The 23,902-nt window shown below is 34.9% G+C and overlaps 1 protein-coding gene across 1 annotated transcript; it reads right to left on the bottom strand.

Moving 5' to 3' along the window:
• Positions 1-10,076: 10,076 nt before the first annotated feature.
• LOC123549684 (uncharacterized) lies at positions 10,077-14,101 on the bottom strand. The gene is made up of 5 exons (XM_053545063.1): positions 13,996-14,101; positions 13,414-13,537; positions 12,542-12,777; positions 11,026-11,954; positions 10,077-10,701 (listed from the first exon to the last, which is right to left on the bottom strand). Exons 2-5 carry the CDS (start codon positions 13,535-13,537, stop codon positions 10,533-10,535), a joined length of 1,458 nt encoding a protein of 485 aa, XP_053401038.1. The 5' UTR covers positions 13,996-14,101; the 3' UTR covers positions 10,077-10,532.
• Positions 14,102-23,902: the final 9,801 nt, after the last annotated feature.

Below are 23,902 nucleotides of genomic sequence, written 5' to 3' on the forward strand. Positions count from 1 at the left end.
ATTTTAGACTACAATTTTAAAACTAAGAGACATTTCCTTGCACCCACTTTACATATCGGCAATGATGGTCACCTGTTTTTACTACATTAGTTTTAAATATAATTTTATATCAAAATTTTAAAACTTTAGGCACAAGAAAAATCAGAAATAAGAGTCTTTGTGTTTTCGTTCTTCAGCATAGGCCGACTCTGATTTGATCAAATTTTAGCTAGTTTTAACAATTTTAACCAAATTTTACACAATTTTAACATGTAATAATAGGAATCAAGAAGTAACCACAGATAGTAAATATTATTTAAAATAAAGTTAGGCCATCATTTGTATATATAATAATGTTAGGGACATATGGTGAGATAAACAACATGCAGACCGAAGTAACAGGTATAAGTAAAAGGCCACCATAGGATAAACTAGTAGTAAATCCAGTAGGGATGACGTGTAGTAAACAAGCAGACGACGACAGGCAACTGTAAGCATGCAACAGGTAAACAGGTAAATTTTAGCTAAAAATTATATCTCGGAATTTAGGTGTCCCGTACACAGGAAACGCGTGTAGAGCTTTTATTATTCAACAAATTTGCTTTAAACTTTCAGCATTGATAAAGGACAAATATAGCTAGAATATCAGGGCATTTTCATTAAGATATAAACATTAGATTAAACAAAAGTACATAAAAACGGCCGATTTGCAGTAAAATTACCGGGAAAATTTCATACAGCGCGATCGTAAATAGTTAATATGTTTTAAAAGTAGATAACTTAAAACTACTGCGATCATTTAATTTAGACTTTTGGCTGGAAAAGGCAAAAAACAGAATAGAAAAATCTTTAATAATGAAAAAATGCCATCAATTTAAAAACATACAGTAAGGCGAAATTGTTAACTATAGTGCGAACAGTAAAGTGCATAGAGTAACATATTTATCGATATGACATAGGCGTGGCGTGTAATCTAAAAATAAACCTGTGTATGGAAAAGTATCGGACTTTTATAAAGTTGTTTATAAAATACGGTGTTCCGTTTGGACAATCGTGACGTTTTATCTAATACTAAACCGCGATGCACGATGGTACGATGATGAAACAACAATGATATGATGGTGAAAACGCGATGGTACGATGATGAAATCGCGATGGTACGATGGTGAAATGTCTATGTAATATCGCGTTTTCACTATCGTACCATCGCGTTTTCATCATCATACCATCTTGTTTTCACCATCGTGTCATCGCGTTTTCATCATCGTACCATCGCATTTTCACCATCGTACCATCGCGTTATCACCATCGTACCATCGCATTTTCACCTTCCTACCATCGCCTTCCGGTGGTCATGCGCAGTGGTACAGTATATGTGTCAGTAAAATACATATAGCTCGAGTCCTATGGCATTTTTAGTAATATATTAACGTAAAAGAAAGCAAAATTGCATAAAAACGGTCGATTTGCAATTAATTTACTTGTAAAATTTCATACAGCGCGATCGTAAATAGCTATCTTGTTTTATGAGTAAATCAATCTATACCGCTACGATCATAAAAATTAGACTTTTTGCTGGAAAATGCAAAAAAAGACAGAATAGAAAAACATTAAAAATTGACAGAATGGCAACAATTTAAAAACATAGAATAAAAACGATACCGTCAAAGTACATAGAATGGTATATAAGAAGTATATAGAGTAAGCAAATTTATCGATATGTATATTAAATAAACTTGTGTACTGGCAATACTACTAATCGGTCGTAAATAAGTTGTTCTTATAAATGTTTTTTTTTTTGGATATATTATAATGGTTTTAAAGTTTATAAAACATAGATAAGATGAGTATAGACGTAGTTCACGGACAGTGGCAGTCTTTATCTTTGTGTCTTATGTGTAAGTCAGGAAGGGAACCGCAGTGAGCTTACAGCGCATAGAGCTTAAATGTGAGCTCTATGCGTCAAACAGTGACGCATAGAGCTTACATGCGAGATAAGGTCTATGCGTCGAAAAGGCATGATCGTCACGTATAGAGCTTACTTAGGATGATGATGCGCTATGTGAAATTATGCCTAGGTAATACGGTATAAATGATTTTATTGAAAGGAATCAGGGAGCATCGCTATGTCCGCCCATCTGTATGTCCAGAGCTCTTTTCAGGTATGTTTCCTGCGGAACTCCACAGGAAACTTCGCTGTCACAAATATATGCGAATATTACAGGCCCGCAGAACGAGGTACTAGGCACGCGATTACCCAGCACCACTGCCAAACCAACGTTTGCTACATACAAGATGACTAAAGAAATTACCGTTACATCGGACTGATAAACATTGGATCTGTGGTCTAGTCTTTAACACATTGGACTTTCATTCAAGGGGACACGACTTCGATCCCCCGCGAAGATAAGTGTCAGTTCAATCAGTAAAAAGATATAGATATAGTTGTGCCAGTGTATGATCACAGTGTCATAGCGATGTCTTCATAAGTACAGGGTCTAAGTGTGTTTTCTGTCTTTATTTAAAAGGACTGGCGAATATGGGCTCAAACCCATGGAATTCATTAGCCATACATGCTGTGTCAACCCTTACGGTACACATACCTCCAATTGGAGCGCGGCAAAATTGCGCAATTCTTTGCATGTCCGCACCAATTTAGAATATAATACGCACAACATACTGACTAAAGGTTAGAATTACTATCACTATGGTTACAAAATATAAAATCTAAGATATTTTTTGTTTATATTGCTTGAATCCGGTTTAGATCTGATACCGGAGTCTGTAATATATCACAGGCGCACCAGATTTGTTTTTAGTCGCGGCCAAAAGAATCTTGTTGGCACGTTTTATGAATTTATGTAACTGATCCGGGGTGCCCTGTTTCTCATGCAGATAACCAGTCTGCGGACTGTACATAAACCGGAACCGGAAAAAACATCTAAAAATTGCCTCAGTATATGCAGACAACAAAGATGAATAACTATATACGGACGTTACCGTCTCGGGATTTTCATCCCTTTATATGAATTAAGACACCGCCTAGAATGGGAATTTATATTTTATATATTCGCCACTCATAAGAAAGTGAAACATCGCTCGAAACAGTTAACATTTAGTGGTATCATCCTTGTTACAGCAAATAACATACTTTGAAAAATTTACGGGCAGCTGGTGTGACGGTGACGTCATTCACCGCGTTCCCGCACTGTCATTAGGATTTTTAGTATTGTTTGCACTCGGCGCAGAAACTTGACATCCTTTACACTTCCCTACTTTTTTAAAAAAGGTGTTTTTTCCGTTGCATATATACAGTTTTCATTACGAAAACATGTTGGCACGATTTAGGAATATCTGTGACTGATTCATGGTGCTGTGCTGTTCTTGCAGACAACCAGTCTCCGGATAGTACATAAACCTAAACCGAAAAACATCGAAAAAAAAATGCCTCCGTATATGCAGACAACAAAGAAGAATAACTATATGCGGACGTTACGGTCTCGGGGAATTTCATTTCATATCATCTAACCGATGGTCTCTAGACTTGCTACAGTGCTTTGTTGCACCTCAAAATGGTAGCAACGCATTTTGGTAGTCGCTACCGAAATTCGGCCGAGTTTTGGTAATCACTACCAAAATGCGTTTCACTCAACGCAGTTTGGTACTTTACAAAAATATAGTACCAAAATACGTTGGATATATGAACATCCAACGCAAAACGATATTAATAATAATCTCATGATTTACAAAAAGAATATTTTGTGACGAATGGACAATATTATTTCAAAGAGAGTCATGATGGAACTTAGTGGCTCATCCGACCTTGGCCTTTTGACCTTGAAAATATAACGACCCTAATTCAGTCCGAAAGGGCCATTGGAACACACGTGAGAGAGGTCAAAGCAAATCTAACTTTGACATACAACGAGAAATACTGAAGGAACTTGGCACAACTGTTCACCACAATTTACTTAGTGAAACAGGCTTGTCAATTTTCACACACTCAAACAAGAGTGCGAAACTGTCACAAAATACGCCCGTAATGCAGGAAGAATCACAAACACACATTAAAACTATCAAAAAGCTAAAGGGAAGTGCTTTTTGCTGCCGGTCATTAAACTTGCGCGAGATATTATGCCCATAAATATTATTACCAAGTTAGGTGAACATTGGACAAAAGAACTGCTCAAGTAAGAGAGCGGAATCTGTCATCATTCGCAATTTTGAGTTATTCGAGTGGCATAACTCCAGAGCTACTGAGATGATCTGACTAGTTATCGATCTCGGCCGAGATATATTGCAAATCAGCATCCTGACCAAGTTTGGTGGATATTGGATACGAACTGCTCAAGTTAAAGAGCGGACGTTGTCAATACTTGCAATTTTAAGCAATTAAAGGGGTGTACCTCCAGAACTACTAGACAATCCAGCTGATTATCGAACTTGCCCGAGATGTGAACATTCTGACCAAGTTTAGTGGGTGAACACTGGATAAGAACTGCTCAAGTTAGATAGCGGACAACTTTCGAGCAGCCTGCTCGCCGCCCGCCGCAGGTGTTCTCATAATACGTCGTATACAAATGAAGAAAAAACCAAATTCCGCGATAGATATTTATAGAAAATCATTCGCATTTATATATGTAGATAAAAAATATGATACATGACATTGAATACCTTTTTGCAGAGGAAGCTTCAGTTCAGAGTAAATGATATATTTCTAACCCATCTTAACACACAGAACCCACCATTTCCATGCGTTTTCCGGGGAGGACCCAGAACACCACTCGCATGTATACACCAAAATAAAAATCTAAATCTAACGTCGGAGAATTCAGTTTTTGGAAAATTATTCAAGTAAGCCCCCGGCCACATTCTACCATTCTTATACGTTGTGTTTCAAAGATATTTGTGGTGGACTCTCGAAACCCATCGCCTTTAAAGAGAAAAAAAATCTTTTTGTGTCGGAATAATAATATCAGTCATGTGTTTACGAATCGGATAGAAATATCCGTCCCGAGGGCACCTGCGCATTGGGCGGTAATGAGGCTTGCATATCGTTTACATTCTAGCATTTTATTCTGGCAGATGATTTTCCTTGCATACCGTATTTTACAAATAACATGTAGAAATACTTAGGCCTACGCAGCACTATTTCTTATAGTAGAGAATGAACACAAAGCGCGGGAAATTAACGTCCGTAAGCAGAAGTGACGTCATGATGTTTTGCGTTACGCAGAATACTAGTAACAAAGTTCCAGTTTAGTTTTATTGTTTGTTGCGTAACGTATGTTCTTACGGTAAACCAACGTATTTTGAATCAAGAAATATACTATAAGGAATGGAGAGAAACTATCAAGGTACCTGCTTTTTTCGTATTTTTGGTTGTCATTAACAGCACGAGACTCATCTGGCATGGGGGTGCCAGATAGGTTTTGCCGGCAGACTGTGACTCAATGCAGACTTGGAGCGCCGGTATAAATTACAGACTCCGGTTCATACCGGATTAACTATTTTTGAACGAAAAATATCTTAAATGTATATATTTTGTAACCATGCTGATACTAACCCTAACCTTTAGTCATTGTTTTATGCATATTGTACACTAAATGCGTGCGGACATGCAAAACTATGCATATTTTTGCCGTGCGCTACAATTGATATTCAATTTCGGGCATGCGCAGAAGACCGCTCCAACTCTGCAATGAGTTACATCGTTGCCGGCATGGGTGAAATCACCGGAAACGCCAGTCCGGTGTGTAAGAAATATTTATCTAAGACCCCTAAAACACGCACAGAATTCACCATTTATGTTTATGTAGGATGTTTTTTTTTTTAAAAAAACCTAGGTGGATGACCCACGTGTCATTCTCACAGTTATACATCGTTTTACAGAATTCAACATTTTCGTGCTTTAAAACTCTCGGTGGGTTATCCCTCCGACAACAATAGCACATTAAAACAACAAAATAATACAATGTTATTGCATAGGAAGCGCTTTTCAAACGCCCAGGAATCTACATTTTGGTTGTTTTTATACGAAAACTATATCTCGGCAGGGGAACTCCAAACCCCCTCCCCCACCATTTTTATAGAAGACATTCCCTCCTTTTATCTCTCTCTTTTGTGCATTATGTAAAAATGAGCACAGTCCCTGATGTAAAAAAAAAACCCTACCAAAATACGTTTCAACCCATGGTCCTTAACTAATCATATGTACCCTTGCAACGCATTTTGTCACTACCAAAACCCGGCCAAATTTGCTGAGCTTCATTTCTTATAAATATGTAAGAACTCAAGACTGATTGTGAAGCCTCGATATTAGGAATACATTGATTCTTTATTGGGCGTAAATATTGAGAATTAGATTTTTTTTCGATACAAGTTATAATATGTAATCTCCGAAAAAAAGTACTCCGTGTTATTTAGAGATAAAAAAACTGGCCGCACACTACAAACGTAGTACTTTTGCGAACGAAATAAGTATGTTTCGGATTATAATAGCAACACATATTTAATAGAAGATTTTAAATTAACAATTTCTTTTTAGATTTAATTCAGTACACCATCTGCGTCTAAATATAGATACTTATATTTTGATATGTGATAATGACAGCAAATCAGCATTAATGTGGATTTGTTTTAATCGTGACTGTTGCACGACCCTGTCACAGTGCAGACTCGGCCACTACTACGATCAAAATAATTTGAACAGGAGTTTGATGAAGGATGATACTCAATAGAGCCTATGTCAGTTTTTTTGCTTTTTTTTTTTTTTTTTGTTTTTTTTTGTTTTGTAGTTTTACAGTGTATTTATTGTATGCTAAACACTAAAAGGGGTTATAGGAAATATGCATAATGAATATGAGTATGACTTTGGGATTTATATTAAAGCTGGTGTTTGTTTTATTCGCTTTGGAGATTTTATGGCATTAGAACGTATAAGGAAGAGAGAGAATATTAAACTCTATTTTAGCCCTTACCCCGTTGAATTTCTATAACGAACTTGTCCATCTTTCACTTTGGACAGTACAATTAACTGTTAAAGGGGGTGCTTACAAAAGGATACCGACTGAATGGCGAACAGTGCAGATCATGATCAGACTGCACGGATGTGCAAGTTGATCATGATTTACACTGGCCGCAAAGATAGACTCAAACGTGTCCAGTATTATTAGGGTTAGTACGAGAAGTAACTCCAGATCACAACAGTGTGGTTTAGATGTAATTTTGCAGTAAGTAAATGTGAAAAGAAATATCGCCTGTAGAAGACACATGACCATACTCTATTTCCCATTTGACATACTCTATTTCCCATTTGATGCCAATTTAAACGATAGTATCGAAGACTTCCGTATCTAAAAAGGTATTATTCAGTTTAGAATATTCAGTTTCTTATAAAGTATTTTTCTGTGGAAAATTATACACATGACTTATTTTATATTAAATATTCCCACCGGAATTCATTCCCGTCGGAAATATTTCCCATGGGAAATATATCTCATAGGAAATATTTCCCATGGGAATAATCTAAAAGTCTTCCCATCGGAAATATTTCCCATAGGAAATGATTCCCATAGGAACATCCTCCCATGGCCGAAATATGGGAACGGTTTCCCATGGGAAAATATGTAAAATAATAAAATGACAAATAACTTTTTCCAAAGTCATGTTATGATGTGCCTGGTGTAGAATAAGTTTAAAAGATAATGATTTATCATTTTAAGAAACAAATATATTTCCCATGGGAAATTCCCATGGGAAATCCACTTTCCCATGGGAAAATTTATCACATGTTCTTCCCATGGGAAAGTTATTTTCCCATGGGAAAGTGGATTTCCCATGGGAAAAGACCGCATTCCTATGGGAAAATAGAATTTCCCATGGGAAAGTTAAGTTTTCAATGTTGCCTCTGCTTTGTTGGTGGCATAAAATCAAACTGAAAAGTATGGCGTGCATCAGAATTTGAAGTACTTTACTTTTGCGAAAGAATTTTTAAGATAGCGTGTACAGAAGTACTTGCTGTTTTTGCCACATATTGGCGTGGCAAATTAAAATTGGCGGCCATTTTAATAGGTAATCATGCAGATAATGGCGGAAAGAAACAAAATCCTCCATTTATTTCCTGTTAAAGTAGCATTTCTAGTTCATGTTTTATGTAAAAGCCAGTTCCTGATTTTATTACAATGTGGACCTATAGTTGACATTTGGATGGCATTTTCAAGGAGAGTCGTTTTTGTTTGATTTTTATTTATAGAAATGCAAACAAACCTTATTACTCATGTGTTAATACTTACATTTAGCTGTCAGTTTGGAAGATATTCCATAGTGTTGACCTGTTATACAAGAAATATCTCTTCGAAGATACATGACGCCTACCTTTCTTCTTTTTTTGTGGTTAAAGAACATAGGGCGAGTAATTCTTTTTTAACATGGGCCTGGCTATTTGTTACAGCCCTCTGAAAATTGTTAATTTTACACAGAACATATAGCAAAATTATTTGCTACTTTAGTCTTTTACAACCAATTACAGCAGTTCCAACGCAAATTACATAGATATTAGCAAATAGCACTATTTTTTTCAATATGTTTCAAAGACGCGGTTGATTTGATTTGATTTAGTTGGGTTTAACGTCGCTCCGACACAATTCAGGTCATATGGCGCCTTTCCAGCTTTGATGGTGGAGGAAGACCCCAGGTGCCCCTCCGTGCATTATTTCATCACGAGCGGGCACCTGGGTAGAACCACCGACCTTCCGTAAGCCAGCTGGATAGCTTCCTCACATGAAGAATTCAACGCCTCGAGTGAGGCTCGAACCCACATCGATGAGGGGCAAGTGATTTGAAGTCAGCGACCTTAACCACTCGGCCACGGAGGCCCCTTCAAAGACGCGGTTGAGAACATAGCATCACATCCTTTGAAATAAATCTTTGCCAGGTATGATCAAATTAAGGTTACATCATAAGATGTACGGGACAAGGAAGCACTCACGAACATTCAAAAGCATAGGCGATATGTACATTACATTGTAAGAAGTGTTCTAAAAAGCAACCTATACAATCGGATTCATATTTTTCGACTGAAAATCAGTTGATCCGGTGAGAATACACATAAGCCTAAACAATTAAGTGAAGCGTTAATCACGCAATAGCAAAACTCTATAAGACAGAAATATCACCGAGGGTGATATCGTTGTTTAATAGGAAGAAAACTACTTTTACCTGTATAGATATTGGTTATAAGATTTGTTTAAAAAAGACATATCTCAAACAATGATTTGTCGTTTGCAAATTTTTACTGATTGAGCTATGAACGTTGTACAATCGCTTTCAACAGATTGTTACTAAACGTTTCATACTTTATTCAGTATTTCCTTTTTTTACCTTTCTAATCACTCCTTTGAACCCAGCTGACGGCTCACTAACCGGCCTCTTTTCAGTAACACGACATGCATCCAACAGGACTCGAATTTTATCCATTTTATATATATTGAAAAGGGTAGCATTTTACTTTCATGAAACATTAAAATGAAGAAGTTTTAATAAAAACTCACAAACCTTCCGAGCTCATGATACTTATAAGTAAGAAACATTTTTAACGTTCTGTACCGTATTTCGAAATTAAGGAAAACATCTTAAATTGAGTCTTAATATCATGGCTTCATCACAGGAGCTCGAGGTCGGCAACGCAGATTTTACTGCCTTATCCAGCCTTTATGTATTGACAGAGCTTACAGCCTTTAAGATTATGATCCAAATTTTCCACAATCTCAACCTTTAAAAATTACTCAAAAACTCGGGTATACTAGATTTTTTAGCTGGACACTGGACGTGTCTTCGCACTTGGACAAAACATTTTTAAGCATAAATCTATATAAAAATATATTTCTTCATTTCCCCTTGCCTGGCTAACTCTTTACAGAATATTTGGAATTATACCTTTTGCAGTACTTATTAACTATATTTTGAAAATTAACCCATTTTGTAGATTTGAAGGCTGATGTTCAAATATGTTGTTAGCTGAATTGTGAGCATAGCTGTATGGGATATGTGCGTAAAGGGTTGGTTCCTGCTATGAAGTTAACACAATTATAAACATGACGAGTTTAATTTCATTTGTTCAACAATAATGGCATAAAACATTTTGTGCATTTTTGGATGTTTTATTAAAATATACATGTATGAAGTCCGTGCAACAGTTATTTTTACTTTACAAATATTTTCTTCAATGAGCAGCTTCGTATGACTTTCACACAATATCCTGCATATAATTGTCCGATTTTTTTTTAGACGTTGGCCACATTTTTCAAAATTATTAAAGTCAATACATTCAGTATATACACATAATATGCATGAAACTAACATGCAGTAAAAACAACAAAAAATATTAACTACAATGATAAATGTAGGTTTTTCGCTATCTTCATGATCTTTAGCACTGATGAAATATTTTTTTTTTTTTTTCATTGAAGTTGGAAAGTTGAAACAATATAAGCATATGAGATTGATTGACAACATTAGAGACATTTTAATTACCTATCGTTTACTTCTATCATCTACTGTTTTATTTGTTTAATCTTGTACGCATTTTGTAAGTGATATTCTCGCATCAGTGATTGGAGACGAGCTGCTAAATTTGGAATTGCATCCTCATTTTCTGTATCTCTCAATAAGTGGATCTCTATTTCTCCATAAATTGTTCCAATACCATAGACACCATCCATTCTTAAAAAAAGATTTAAAATTATTTTATGTCATTAAATACAAATCAATTACGACAATAATAAAACAAAAGCTAAAAATTTTAATATTCATTGTCTATAATTAGAAAACACATGCACGCAAAATGACTTCTAGGATTAATATTTCGAGACATAATGTTTAATTACTTTCCTTTGTCGTAAGCTTCATTTGATGGGTTTGTTTTGATTCTACATTTGTTACTTGAAATAGTCACGCACAATAAAACTTAAATTAGTTTCAATATTAAAAATCAACAATCTTGTTCACTTTAATTAAAACAAAAGACTAACTACTGATTGCACTTACGCCAGTATATCACGTCGCAGTCTGTCCGGTATATTTATGGTAGGCTCTTTATTAGGAACTGGAACATACTGTACAATGGATTGTTTCAAGTACCCGTCTATTTCGTAAATCATTTTACCCATTACGTTCAATAAACGTCTCACAGAAGACATTGTACTTTCTGTCTTCGATGCTGCTTCCTTGAAGTCTCTTTGAAGAGGATATTGAATAAAATCAAATGAAAAACAATGCGAAACATTCCAAATTGCTGAATCAGATACATGTTTGCCATTTGTGATATTTCGTTTAATCGTTTTAGCCGATATACAAATACGTTCCAGTTTACACAAAAGGTATCGAGATTTGTTTGAAATTGATTTAATAAGAACATCTTCAAATTTTATTTCATTAAGAAGTTCAGCACATAACCAATTTGGCAGCATATGTTTTGAAGCTACGGGAGGTATTATTGTGCATCTAACATGCCTAGCCAAACGTCCAACTATCTGATTGAGAAAAGATTTGTTACTAGTAGTATCTTGTATGCACATGAAATCACATATGCTAAACCCATTTCGAAGAAAGTTTAAGACTGCTTTTAACATTAGTTTATTCTCCAGTACGTCGTGTTGCTTTTGAGCTACTCGGCGATTTTTCGTGACAAATAGACTTAGAAATAAACGTATCTTTACGAACACTTCGATTATGCGTGCTTCGTATATAGATGATATTTTACTTTTGAGATCGCCAATCTCAGTCGAAATAATTATATTTGATGTGTTTACGAAAAGACCGGTAGATGATTCAATTTCCCGATTTACGTCATCTCGAAATGTCGTTCTTTCTTCGTCTGTGAACGTTCCCTTGGCTTTGCCAAAAATGAGGACTGAATCTATCATACCGATGCTTCTAACGGTTTTTGATATCTGTTGAGCGACCAATACCATTATCTATAAAAACAATATAAAACTGGTTATGAAATATACTGAGTACATCTAGAAACGCAACACTTGGTCTACAGTCAATATATTTTAACCTGATAATTGACAAGAAAACTGCACTTATTTGATCTTTTCATTTGGTTTTTGTTGATTGGATGATGGTCAGGCTTCTATACGATTTTACAATACTACTATTAAAACTTCAAATATACACGTACAAGGAAAGTATGAAAAGATTGAGGGGGAAAACGTTGCGTTTCTAGATTGTGATGTATTGTCTTATAAGTTGGTATATGCATCTACTCATAATATTGTTGTATGTTTGTATGTATGCTTGGTCAGTATATAATATACTCTAGAGCTAGTCACTCGGTGTTGTTTCTTTCTTCAAGTACATGACATAGATGTACATACATATTTAGAAATGTCACCTATCAAATTTATTCATATTTTTGTCATCTTTCTATTTCCAGATCAAACATTTGAAACTTTACTGAAGTAACATAAAATGGATTAATTCTGCTTTTGATACATAATGCTTATACAGAAGTAAGGGTATTTTAAGGCAATATTAAGTAAAACGTTCCCTTTATCACCTTTACACTTTTCTCGTCCAGCGCATCAATAACAGCATGGCAGATGATAACAGTCACACAGGACGAAGAAGACACGGTTTCCATATCATCTATACACTGCGTTGATATGCATAGATCTTCAAGAGGAACAACGTCTTCTCCAATTACAATTAAATTCATTTTCTTGTCAATGGTTTTGTTCAGAGCCTCGATACACTGCGTCACATTTTCGTCACGTACATTGCTAGGGAGTTTACCTAATGAAACAATTGGAAAATGGTGAAAAAAGTTATAAAACTAAAGAAAATATGCAGAGTAACCAGTGTTTATTGAAATCTTGTTTTTTTTTTTCAACAGGAAATTGACCCAACAAAGTATCGGGCTCATTATATATTTCTGGCTAATTAACAGCAACATAATCATTCCGCGCTAAATATGACATCATATCAGTATGTATTAATGGCTGTGACTAAAAAAAGAGCTGGTGCGCCCGTGATATATTACAGACTCCGGTATATACCGGATTAACTGAATTTGAACAATCAATATCTTAAATGTATATATTTTGTAACCATGGTGATACTAACCCTAACAATTAGTCAGTATATTATGCATATTATACAATAAATGCGTGCGGACTTGCAAAACATTGCGTAATTTTGCCGTGCGTTCCTATTGATAATCATTCCGGGCATATGCAGAACACCTGCACCAGCTCTGTAAATTAATGAGAAACATCGTACATTAATAGGTTTTACTTGCTTAACATCAGCATTGTCTGCATATTCATATACACGTGGATCTAATGTGTTTATGCATATTATAGAGCCGCATCTATCCAATAACATTATACCCAAATTACTGAAACAGCGTATTAAACGTATTAAACATACCCATTACTGTATCAAATCTTTTCTGAAAGTCCTTTATCCTGGCTTTGAAATAGTGCACTCTTGGGTACCCCTCGAAAGGAATGACGATGCTTTCATACCGGTACTTCTTTTCTTTAGTACTCATCTTCAGCATGCAACGAAAAAAAAAGACATCCTTACATAAGCAGTTTAGTTGCCTGGCTCTTTAAATGAATTTTTATTTGCATTACTTTAACTGATTTAAATCTAATGACCACTTGATAACATTGTTGCTTGCAAAAAATAAATCAAAATATAAATAAAGCTTTGATCCGCAGCGGACGATCATCATATTCATATCAAGTCATTTTAAAGGTTTTATGCAAATCAATTTATAACATAGATACAGTAAGATACAGCGTACTTTTCTCGTAAAATGTCAATTTAGGTAAATCTTAGTTACAAATGTCTATCATTATCATTGAACTTATAATATTAATAACACGTGCGTTCAAAGTACAGGAAGCAAATGGATAACATGAGGGACAGTCCTCCCCGACGTATTCAGCTAGCTAGATATATACATTAAAACTGCCACGCTAAGTTGAATTTCTACTGAATTACCTTTCGATATTTTCTTTTGTTGTTGATGCAACGAAATGTTGAGACAGGCTGACAAGCTATACAAAGAAAGTTAAACTGTGTGACGCTCTCGGCAATATTTATTTTCCATAACAGTTACTACGTTTACAGCTCAGTCTGTAAACAAAGAAATCCATAGCATCGTTCCTTTTTGCAGAATTGTGTGCTTTAAATTTATGACATATTTTATACTCTGATAATGTACTCTGATACTGTAATTTGTTGTACTTACGCCGGTGCAAAGGGGACGTGAGAGGTGTTGCACATTTCATTACCTTTCATGAATAGACTCAATCGAACCGAGTCTGCTCTTACTATTCTTTGTTACATTCTTTGCTTCCAAAGGATCTTTTTACAGACTTTATTAACTATCAAAACATCATTTTTTCAAGTGCCCTGTGGCGGCTGTAAAACGTCTGCCCGTTCTTGGATTCAGTGTTGTTATATTTTCTGGTCCATTGGGACAATGGAGTCCATTCAACATATGTGTAATAGAGTTGAGAGGTGCAAACTTTCTATGACATATTTATACTCTGATCCGCTTACGCCGGTGCTAGGGGGCTTTAGAGGTGTTTCGCATTTCATTACCTCTCATGAACAGACTCAATCAAACTGAGTCCGCTAATATTATTCTTGGTTGAATTCTTTACTACCAAAAGATATTTTTGCAGATTTCATAAGTTTTTAAAAATAGCGATTTTGATATTTTTATACTAACAAAGTAGAAAGTAATGAATATGTTGTATTGAGCAGAATTGAAAAAAAAATTCCAATATGAGAATTAGTTGAAATAAGTAATTTCGTTTAAAGTAGAGAACACTAACTTTGCTCAATGCCTAAGTGCTTATAAACGGAAATGTTTTTGTTGTCATCAACTTCAAAGCCCAACAGATATTACACACTACAACAGAAGGAATATCTTTATTTCTGAAAACCATAGTGCACATATGCGATGTTTCCATTACTTAGTAATAACTTGTACGTCTGAAAAATTATTTTTGAGCAATAAATTATTGGACAAATAAATAGACTCATTCGATACAAAATGCTGTCCTCTTAACACACATCCCTAGGATGCGCTAAGCGTTATACATAATTTAGACCAAGTAATGGAAATGTTTTCGGGTTGCAACTCAATGTCTATGTGTGACAAACAGAGAAAATAGTATATTAAATTAATTTCCAGCTTGACCCCACAAACTGTTTAGCGTTTCGTTTTGAGCGTAATATGTGGGAAATGCTATTGTCCATTGAACTGAAGTGTATATGTTAATGCTAAAATGCATATGTAAAACATATTATGTTTTTATACGGTAACTGGTTCATAAATGTTATAAATGTTATTTCGATTGTCCATTCATTACAAAAATATGTGCACCATTTTTTTTCTGCTATACATTTCCGCAGGATTCTCTGAAACTGGTGCAAAAATGTAGGTCGAGTGAGGATAGTTTATAAAAAAAATCATAATAATTATAAATACAAAAACTTAAATGTTTCTCATGTGCGACTGGCCGCCTGTGGAGTAACCTCTCCTTAATTATCGAACATGCTTGCGTAATAAAAATCACAAACGTTTGCGTAGATGTTTATCATGGAAAACGTGAAAAATTAAAAGTATTAAAAATTCAGAAGCCTACTATTGTTATTTTCTGGCAATTGAACTTTATACATATTAATTCCTATGAAGGATTTTACTGACGTATATAATTTTATGAGTCGTTTCATAAGCGACGAAGTTGATATAATATAATAGCCAACATTCCTTTATTTTTCAAATCTGAACATATGAAGAGATTTATCTGCACTATTTCAAGACTTACAATGTCACCGAAAGACGTCACGTTAACGTCCGACGACGTCAATGTTTCTGTTGCGACCAAGAAGGAGCGCTACTTTATTTTATCTACTGTTCAGTGCATATTAGAATTGAAATAATGCATAGCAAAAGTGTGTTTTAACACTATTTATACACTCGGGCGGTACTACGTTTCATTCGGGCTGCGCCCTCGTGAAATTATTACGCCCGACGTATAATTATACACCGCCCATCGTTCATAAAAAGTGTTAAAACGCTCTTTTGCTATAAATCATCTCTTAATTAAATGACGTTGCCGTGCATGTAAGTATATATCATGTCATGTATACGACAAAGGTATCATACATTTGAATATTTAGAGACAGTCTAAAATGATTTTACTGAAAATAATTTAACCTTTTTATTTATAAATCTCTGTATTCTCGTGGCGGATGGGTGTTTTAGAGTTTATGACACAATAAACAGTTATTTGTAAAATATGATAGATTTTGTTTTGTCTAGTAAGATAACTGAATTACAATATACTAGTAAAATTCATCGAGATAAAAAGTGCCTAGTCAGCCTACAATGAAGTTTTAGCGGAGTTGTCTCCATTGTCCAGATATTTTATCCAGGACTTGGGCAATTATTTTCAATGATACTTAATTTTTTCAAGATTGATATCTTTGATGCATTAAATTACATAAATTATACATCTTAAATAAGTACATGTGTACTTACCTTTCTGCAGTTTGTGAAATCAGCAGCTTAAATTTAGTAACATTTGAAAGCATTTCAGCACAAGTTCTAAATATAGTAAGCTTGGGATAATACATTTAAATGGTAATAAAAAACCAATTCCTTATATAAATAGCGCAAAATGCAAACTGCGTCGTTATAAAACATAAAATTAACACAATATATTAAGATTTCATTACATCAGAACAACTTTCAGAACGCACTTATTCGCGGTTTCTAAATATAGTAAATGTTGGGACAAACCTGTTCTAAATATAGAATATATTACAGTTAAAAATAGAAATCGACTGAATTTTCCCGTTGTTAAATATAGCATAAACATGTTAAATCAATTTTTATCAACCATTGTGTTTACATTGAGTTAGACAGCTTAAATTTGGCATGTTTAAAATATTTGAAGGACTAATCTAATGAACAGAACAGAACGCTATTTTAAAGATGTTTTGTAATCAGTGGCCGTAATCATCAGACTATAACATAACATAGCATAGCATAGCATAGCATAGCATATAGAAAGACTGTTGTGATATCATATTGTCCGTAAGTATTGACCTGGCACTCATGAATATTCCGTATGTATCCGTAAATTAATGTTCGGTGTCCGAACCTAAACAACGATATAACTGTTGAAAACCCAATTATATACCATCATGTATCATGTGCGGACATAGCTGTGCGGGCAAAGCGTTTTGCTTTGCAACCTCAGGGGTTTGTGTGTTCGAGTCCACTGTCTGACCAAATTGTTTTTTGTTATTGTTTTTTCGTTTTATTTTATCTGCAAAAGACGGAAAACTTGTCACACTTATCATGATTTATCAACGAAATACTCTACTATCAATTACCATTCTTCTGCGTACATAAAACCGTTCTAAAATGTCGTTTAAATCTTCAGGACTGTACACGCATCCTTTCATTTAACGGACAATTCAAAGAACTGTTGTTAGCGAGACAAAATGAAATGTTTCATAAAATAATATAATCATAGTTACAAATACAAACACAAGGAATTGTATTTTAAAAAAAACAGGTCAGAAAATAATTCGAACCCATGGAAATAGGTTTCTAAGTCGGAGAGCTTACCCCTACACCACTGTGCCATTGGTTATTTACCTTGATTATTTTGATAAATCTAGATATTTTCAGGACACAAATATCGCGAAAAATAACGAAAATGCCCGAAAATATTGCCGAAGATTAATGAGTGCCAGGTCAATACTTACGGACAATACCTGCACGGTATGATTTCGTGCGTTAAGTAAGAGGATTTATATAACGAGTGATATGAACTGTCCTACCTTGTTATTGACAACACGGTCCAACGCAACTTCAGCTGATGCTGAATATTTCTGGTACATTTTAGGCTAGACGTATTTTCTTGCTAGTTTTATCTACAGGGTGTTTACAATCGATCGAGGGTTTACAAACCGCTGAGGTGTAATAATCCATCGTCCTTGTATTATAAAATCCACTATGTTGCAGCTACGTTTACGTTACTAATCTAATTTATACAGGAAATTCAAAGATAATCGCTTAATTAAACATATCGGTGTTACAGGTATTTCCAACACACTTAATTTCCTACGAGGACTTTTTCATTATGTTCATAATTCGTTATGTTAGCCGAAACTGTTCAAAATCTAGTGAACTTTATTAATCATTGTTGGTAATATACATTTCACCTATTCTCAGACAAATGCTGATGTGAAAAAAAAAATAGAAACCAAAAAAAAAAAAAAAAAAAAAGCAGAAAAAGAAGTAAAAAAAACCAAAAAAAAACAAAACAAAAAACAACAACAACAACAAACAAACAATATCATCATTTTGTATTATTACTTCAACAGATAATAGATTCAAGGTCGGGGATCTTATGGTATACATCAGACATTATACGGAGTTTCGTTTTGGCCATCGCATCCTCTCTGAAAGTGACGTGAAATTACGAAAGCGAAGCGCGAGACCATGATGGCAAAGCGCGAGATCACGATGTTGAAGCGCGAAATTATTTTGCAGTTTCGCAATTGTGATGTCGCGCTTCGCCATCGTGATTTCGCGCTTCGCGCACGATCACAGTCAGAACGGAACACCGTTAACATTATAAAAATGTCAGTTCTGCAGCCAGTATATTTTAGCAAGACTTAGTATATACAATAAAACAAGTAAAGATGCATAAACTATCGCCCCATTCTTTATACTCAAAAAGTCCGCTACACAAAACAGCAGGTTTCGCGAAAGTGCTAGACAGATTGAAATTCAGTCGGACAAACTTTCAATATTTGTCAAATCGAGAAAAAAAATCGATAAATAAGTAACTGACGAAACAAACCCGTTTTAAGTTTGATGGCATATATTATTTGCTTCACCCCTGAAAGAGCAGAATCCTATTACAAAACAATTCGAATATTCATTAGAAACGTAAAGGTGGCAGGAATTTACTGCATAGGCTGAAAGAAACAGAAATGTTCATATTTTGAGCAGACAATCATGTGTGGTGTAACAGGGTCTAAGGTTCACTCTAGCTATCAGCAACAACAACAACTGTTCTCTATAATAACTACTATTTAATATAGTACTATGTTCTGAGTTAATATATACAACAATGTCTTTCTTCACAATTTCCTAACATAATCTCTATTATTTCATTAATGTCTAACTCTAACAATAATAATTCATTGCTAATTGCCCCGGCTCTAAACTATCTTAAATCGTATGGAGTATCGGCATACGTTACTAACATTAGCACGGGCAGATTGATACTGAAGTTCTATCTAGAATTAAGCGGTATTTAAGGAAAACTTCGTAGGGATGACTAAATTGTTTTTCTCCAAAAGGGCACGCATTTTGACCATAATAATAAAAACATGTCATTATTTCATTTAGTCAACTGTCATTACAATTAGTTAGAAACAAAACAACAATCATGACGCAGCGAATAACGTGGCCAGAGGGTAATTAACCTGGACGAGATATCTTAACCTGTCATTTTCCAGATGTAAACAAACGCTGAAGTTATTTAAAGTAGCATTCCGAAATTCTTTGTGTATGACTTTTTACTGACCGGTGACATTTGCTGACCGAAAAACAAGATGATAAAATATGCTTATCTAAATAAGTATAATGAATTCATAAAGTCATTATACGACACTCGTTATAAGTCCCGTGTGGTGTAACAGGGTCTAAAGTTCACTATTCTAACTACAACAACAACAACAACTCTGTTCTCTATGATAACTACTGTTTAATATAGTACTATGTTCTGAGTTAATATATACAACAATGTCTTTCTTCACAATTTCCTAACATAATCTCTATTATTTCATTAATGTCTAACTCTAACAATAATAATTCATTGCTAATTGCCCCGGCTCTAAACTATCTTAAATCGTATGGAGTATCGGCATACGTTACTAACATTAGCACGGGCAGATTGATACTGAAGTTCTATCTAGAATTAAGCGGTATTTAAGGAAAACTTCGTAGGGATGACTAAATTGTTTTTCTCCAAAAGGGCACGCATTTTGACCATAATAATAAAAACATGTCATTATTTCATTTAGTCAACTGTCATTACAATTAGTTAGAAACAAAACAACAATCATGACGCAGCGAATAACGTGGCCAGAGGGTAATTAACCTGGACGAGATATCTTAACCTGTCATTTTCCAGATGTAAACAAACGCTGAAGTTATTTAAAGTAGCATTCCGAAATTCTTTGTGTATGACTTTTTACTGACCGGTGACATTTGCTGACCGAAAAACAAGATGATAAAATATGCTTATCTAAATAAGTATAATGAATTCATAAAGTCATTATACGACACATGGAACTGTTAAAATTAAAAAAAGCACTTCTGAAACAATGGTATCAAAGAGCTTTAAACGGAAAGAAATACAACATCAATCACCGCTGTCAAGAAATTTAATTTACGTATGCGTTTTGTCTTCATTTTGAGAACATTACATACGTAAATCGGCAATTTGAATACAAATATTTTTTTTCGTTTTGTTTCGTTGTTTCGCGATGGCATGCACGCCATTAACAAAGATCTCGTTTAGGCATGTTGGCACGCGCGCCAAGAGTAAATATAATGTTTCTTCATTTCGCGTTGACATGCACTTGGCTATATAGCACATTTCGTCGGCCTGGCGTTTAAAATAGTGTGAGTAAATGAAACATTGTATTTCGTTTATTTCGTCTTGGCGAGCTCACCAACATGCCAAAACGAAATCTTTGTTAATGGCGTGCATGCCATCGGGAAATAACGAAAATGTTTATTTCGTCTTGACGTGCAAGCCAAATGCCAACACGAAACTTTTGTTGAAGACCCGTGCGCCAGCACAAGAAATAAAAATGTTTCGTTCTGCTGTGTTCTATGTTTCATAATGTCGCGTTGTTAGCTTGATTTGCCGCGCTGGCACTAACGCCAGACGGCAAAATGAAACATTTTACATACACAGTGCGCATGCCAACGCGACATAACGAAAAGTCCGAAATCAGCCACCATAGTAACCAACTGTAACGAGATAAAGTGTGTTTGAATTGGCTACAAATGTACAAGTATGTTTTGCAAGCGTACATTTTACGCGAATAAGGAATTAAAGGAATAGTGAAAAGTATTAACTTGATTAAGCTTTCAGTAGTTTTCACAATGTAGAAACAGTGAAAAACCAAATCGGAAATAGCGATGTGATTATACGACATCCACAATATCTGGGTATACACGCCGCTGTTATTTTTATTTATTTTTACCCCTCAAGGGAGTTTACGAGTCTGTAAGTAATAAATAGTTTATATATTGAAGAGATAATTCGTCTTAGATTTCATCAACAAGTGTGTTTCGTACCGACATCATGGGCCAGTTCGTTTCACTTTTGCGGCGTACGCCGTTTCGCCGCGTGCAACCGGCTAGGCGTTCGCTTGGCTTCTCGGCGTACGCCGATGTGCGCCGGTCTTGCGAGATAGGCAAAGCGGCAAATCATATATTTTCGCGATATAAAATCGGGTAAACATTTGGAAATTTGGGTTAGTACCAGTAGATGTAGAAATATACTGCAAGAACTATTTGCTAACTTATTTGGAACATGCCGCAAGAGAAAATCATAATAAACTGGAAATTTATTTCTTTTGTATTTTCAGCTCACGTGGCCGGCGTACGCCGAAACGTTCGTTTATCAATAAACCGGCGAGATTTTTTTTTCTTGCCGCCCACGTGACCGGCGTGCCCCGGGTTGAGTGAAACGAATTGGCCCTATGTTACCGTAATCAAAAGTAATCACTAATTTCTGTTGGACGTGCATATGATTAATATTACCGTATAGCAGGTTAATTCTGCGGGCAAACAATTCTGTGGTTTTGTCCTTAAATGGGCGTAGTTTATTTCTGCGTTTTTTATTTCTGCGGCCTTCGAGAAAATCAGGAATTAATTTTAGCGGTTTGCATAAACCGGAAGTAAATTCTGTGCATGGGAAATAGCTGCCACATTTACTACGTCATAAGTAACGACTCAAATGCATATCGTTCTCGTTAGTTATGTCTTGGTGGCATTATTTAGGTCGGAATCTAGGACTGTGAAGTTTGCGTACCTGATTTAGGTTTAAATCTGATTTCTTTTCATTCCCGTGCATGGTCAAAAATCAGATTTAAAAATAAATACTGTAGGTATAGTACCGATAATTCATTTTGAAAGACATTTTCATAAAATGTAATACTACTGGTAGAAAAAATTACGATTTATTTACAAATATATACAAATGCAAAATCTAGTACATAGTCCGTTCACAGTCCATTCAGTTACAACAGTTACAACACACATTAATTACTTTGTTTTACTTTTCATATGCCTATAGTGTTTTGTGATATACACTTGACGACTGACTGCCTTCTGCCTCTTTGAAAACTGTAGACACATTTCTATGCTTTAAGTTCATGCCCTTCCATAAACTTTGTTATGAGACAGTATGTTTGTGTGTTTGTCATCTATTTGATTTTGGGAGAGGGCTAAGTGGCTTTCTTTCTCTTCTTGGGTTAATCTTTTTATCAAATGACGAACACGCCCTTTAAACACTGGCTCCACCTCATTTTCGTGTATTTTAGCCTTCAATATGAGTGGTATTACAAAATATACATCATGCTTGGGATTTTGAAAATTTAAGTCATTTTAAAACACTTTCTCATCTTTTTTTTTCTTTTTTCTCAGGTTATAATTAAGCAGCTGAATTTTTTCGAGTGTCATTAATTTGGACTGCTTAATTTGCCCAAGCCTTAATTTTTTAGTTTAAACATATCTTATTCCCAGTAATACATGCATACATCATAGTTTGAACAAGGTAAATAGGAAAGGATAAACACAGTCTTATATAATTCTTCTCTTTAAATGTTTCGAGTGTCATTAATTTGGACAGCCTTACTTGCCTAAACCTCTGTATTCGTTTGCTGAGCACCGGCATTATGTAATAGAAAGAGCATTGAAACTCGAGGGTAAACGATTTGTACGAGGGGGCATAGCCCCCAAGTATAAATCGTTTACCCGAGAGTTTTAATGTTCTTTCTGTTTTGTATCATAGCCATCCATATATGGTAGTTCAGTAGGCGTTCCACATTGCCATATACAGCAGTTCAGTGAGTACTTAAAATCCTTGCTTTACAAATGTGTAAAACCCAGGTAAAATAAACCAATGGGAGAGCAGAAAATCAATAAAATACACTTCGCTGTCTGCTGTTCCAGACACACTGGCATACTTTCCTATCCAACAGTGCGGTAACTAGCGTGCGGGTATTTAATACCTGCACACTTTTAGTTACCGCACCCTGCACTCAGTGTATATGATTTACCTGCACCAAATTTGTTAAGAAAAACACCGAGCTATGATACAATTGGTACTTTTTCAAGGGTGATTCTAATTTACTAGCGGATTTTGTTATTTCTATAGTTGTTTTTTTCTTCTTTAATTGGTATTAACATTCTATTGCTATTGTTAACTTCTTTTAGGATTACTTGAAAATCTTTGTCTTATTTTTAATGTTGTCGTATGTTTCGATTTTTATTTCTATGTTTTCTTCAGTTTTGAATGAAGTTGTGTTGTAATGTTTTCAAAGTCTGGTGTCGTTTCTTTGCAAAAATAACACTTGTATTGCTCCATTGTACCTAAATCAGACATATATTAGAATTTAATAGTAATAAGTAATAACAATATGCCGTTCAATATGGACAAAAATCGTATCAAAATATTTACAATAAGTAGTACAATCTTGTGTGTAAAAATCAAAATAAGTCGTTCACTATCATTTCAATAGGGTGTACAATACAATACAATACAAAGCACCATGAATATGT

The sequence above is a fragment of the Mercenaria mercenaria genome, chromosome 6 (assembly GCF_021730395.1).
Source record: "Mercenaria mercenaria strain notata chromosome 6, MADL_Memer_1, whole genome shotgun sequence".
Taxonomy (NCBI): Eukaryota; Metazoa; Mollusca; class Bivalvia; order Venerida; family Veneridae; genus Mercenaria; species Mercenaria mercenaria.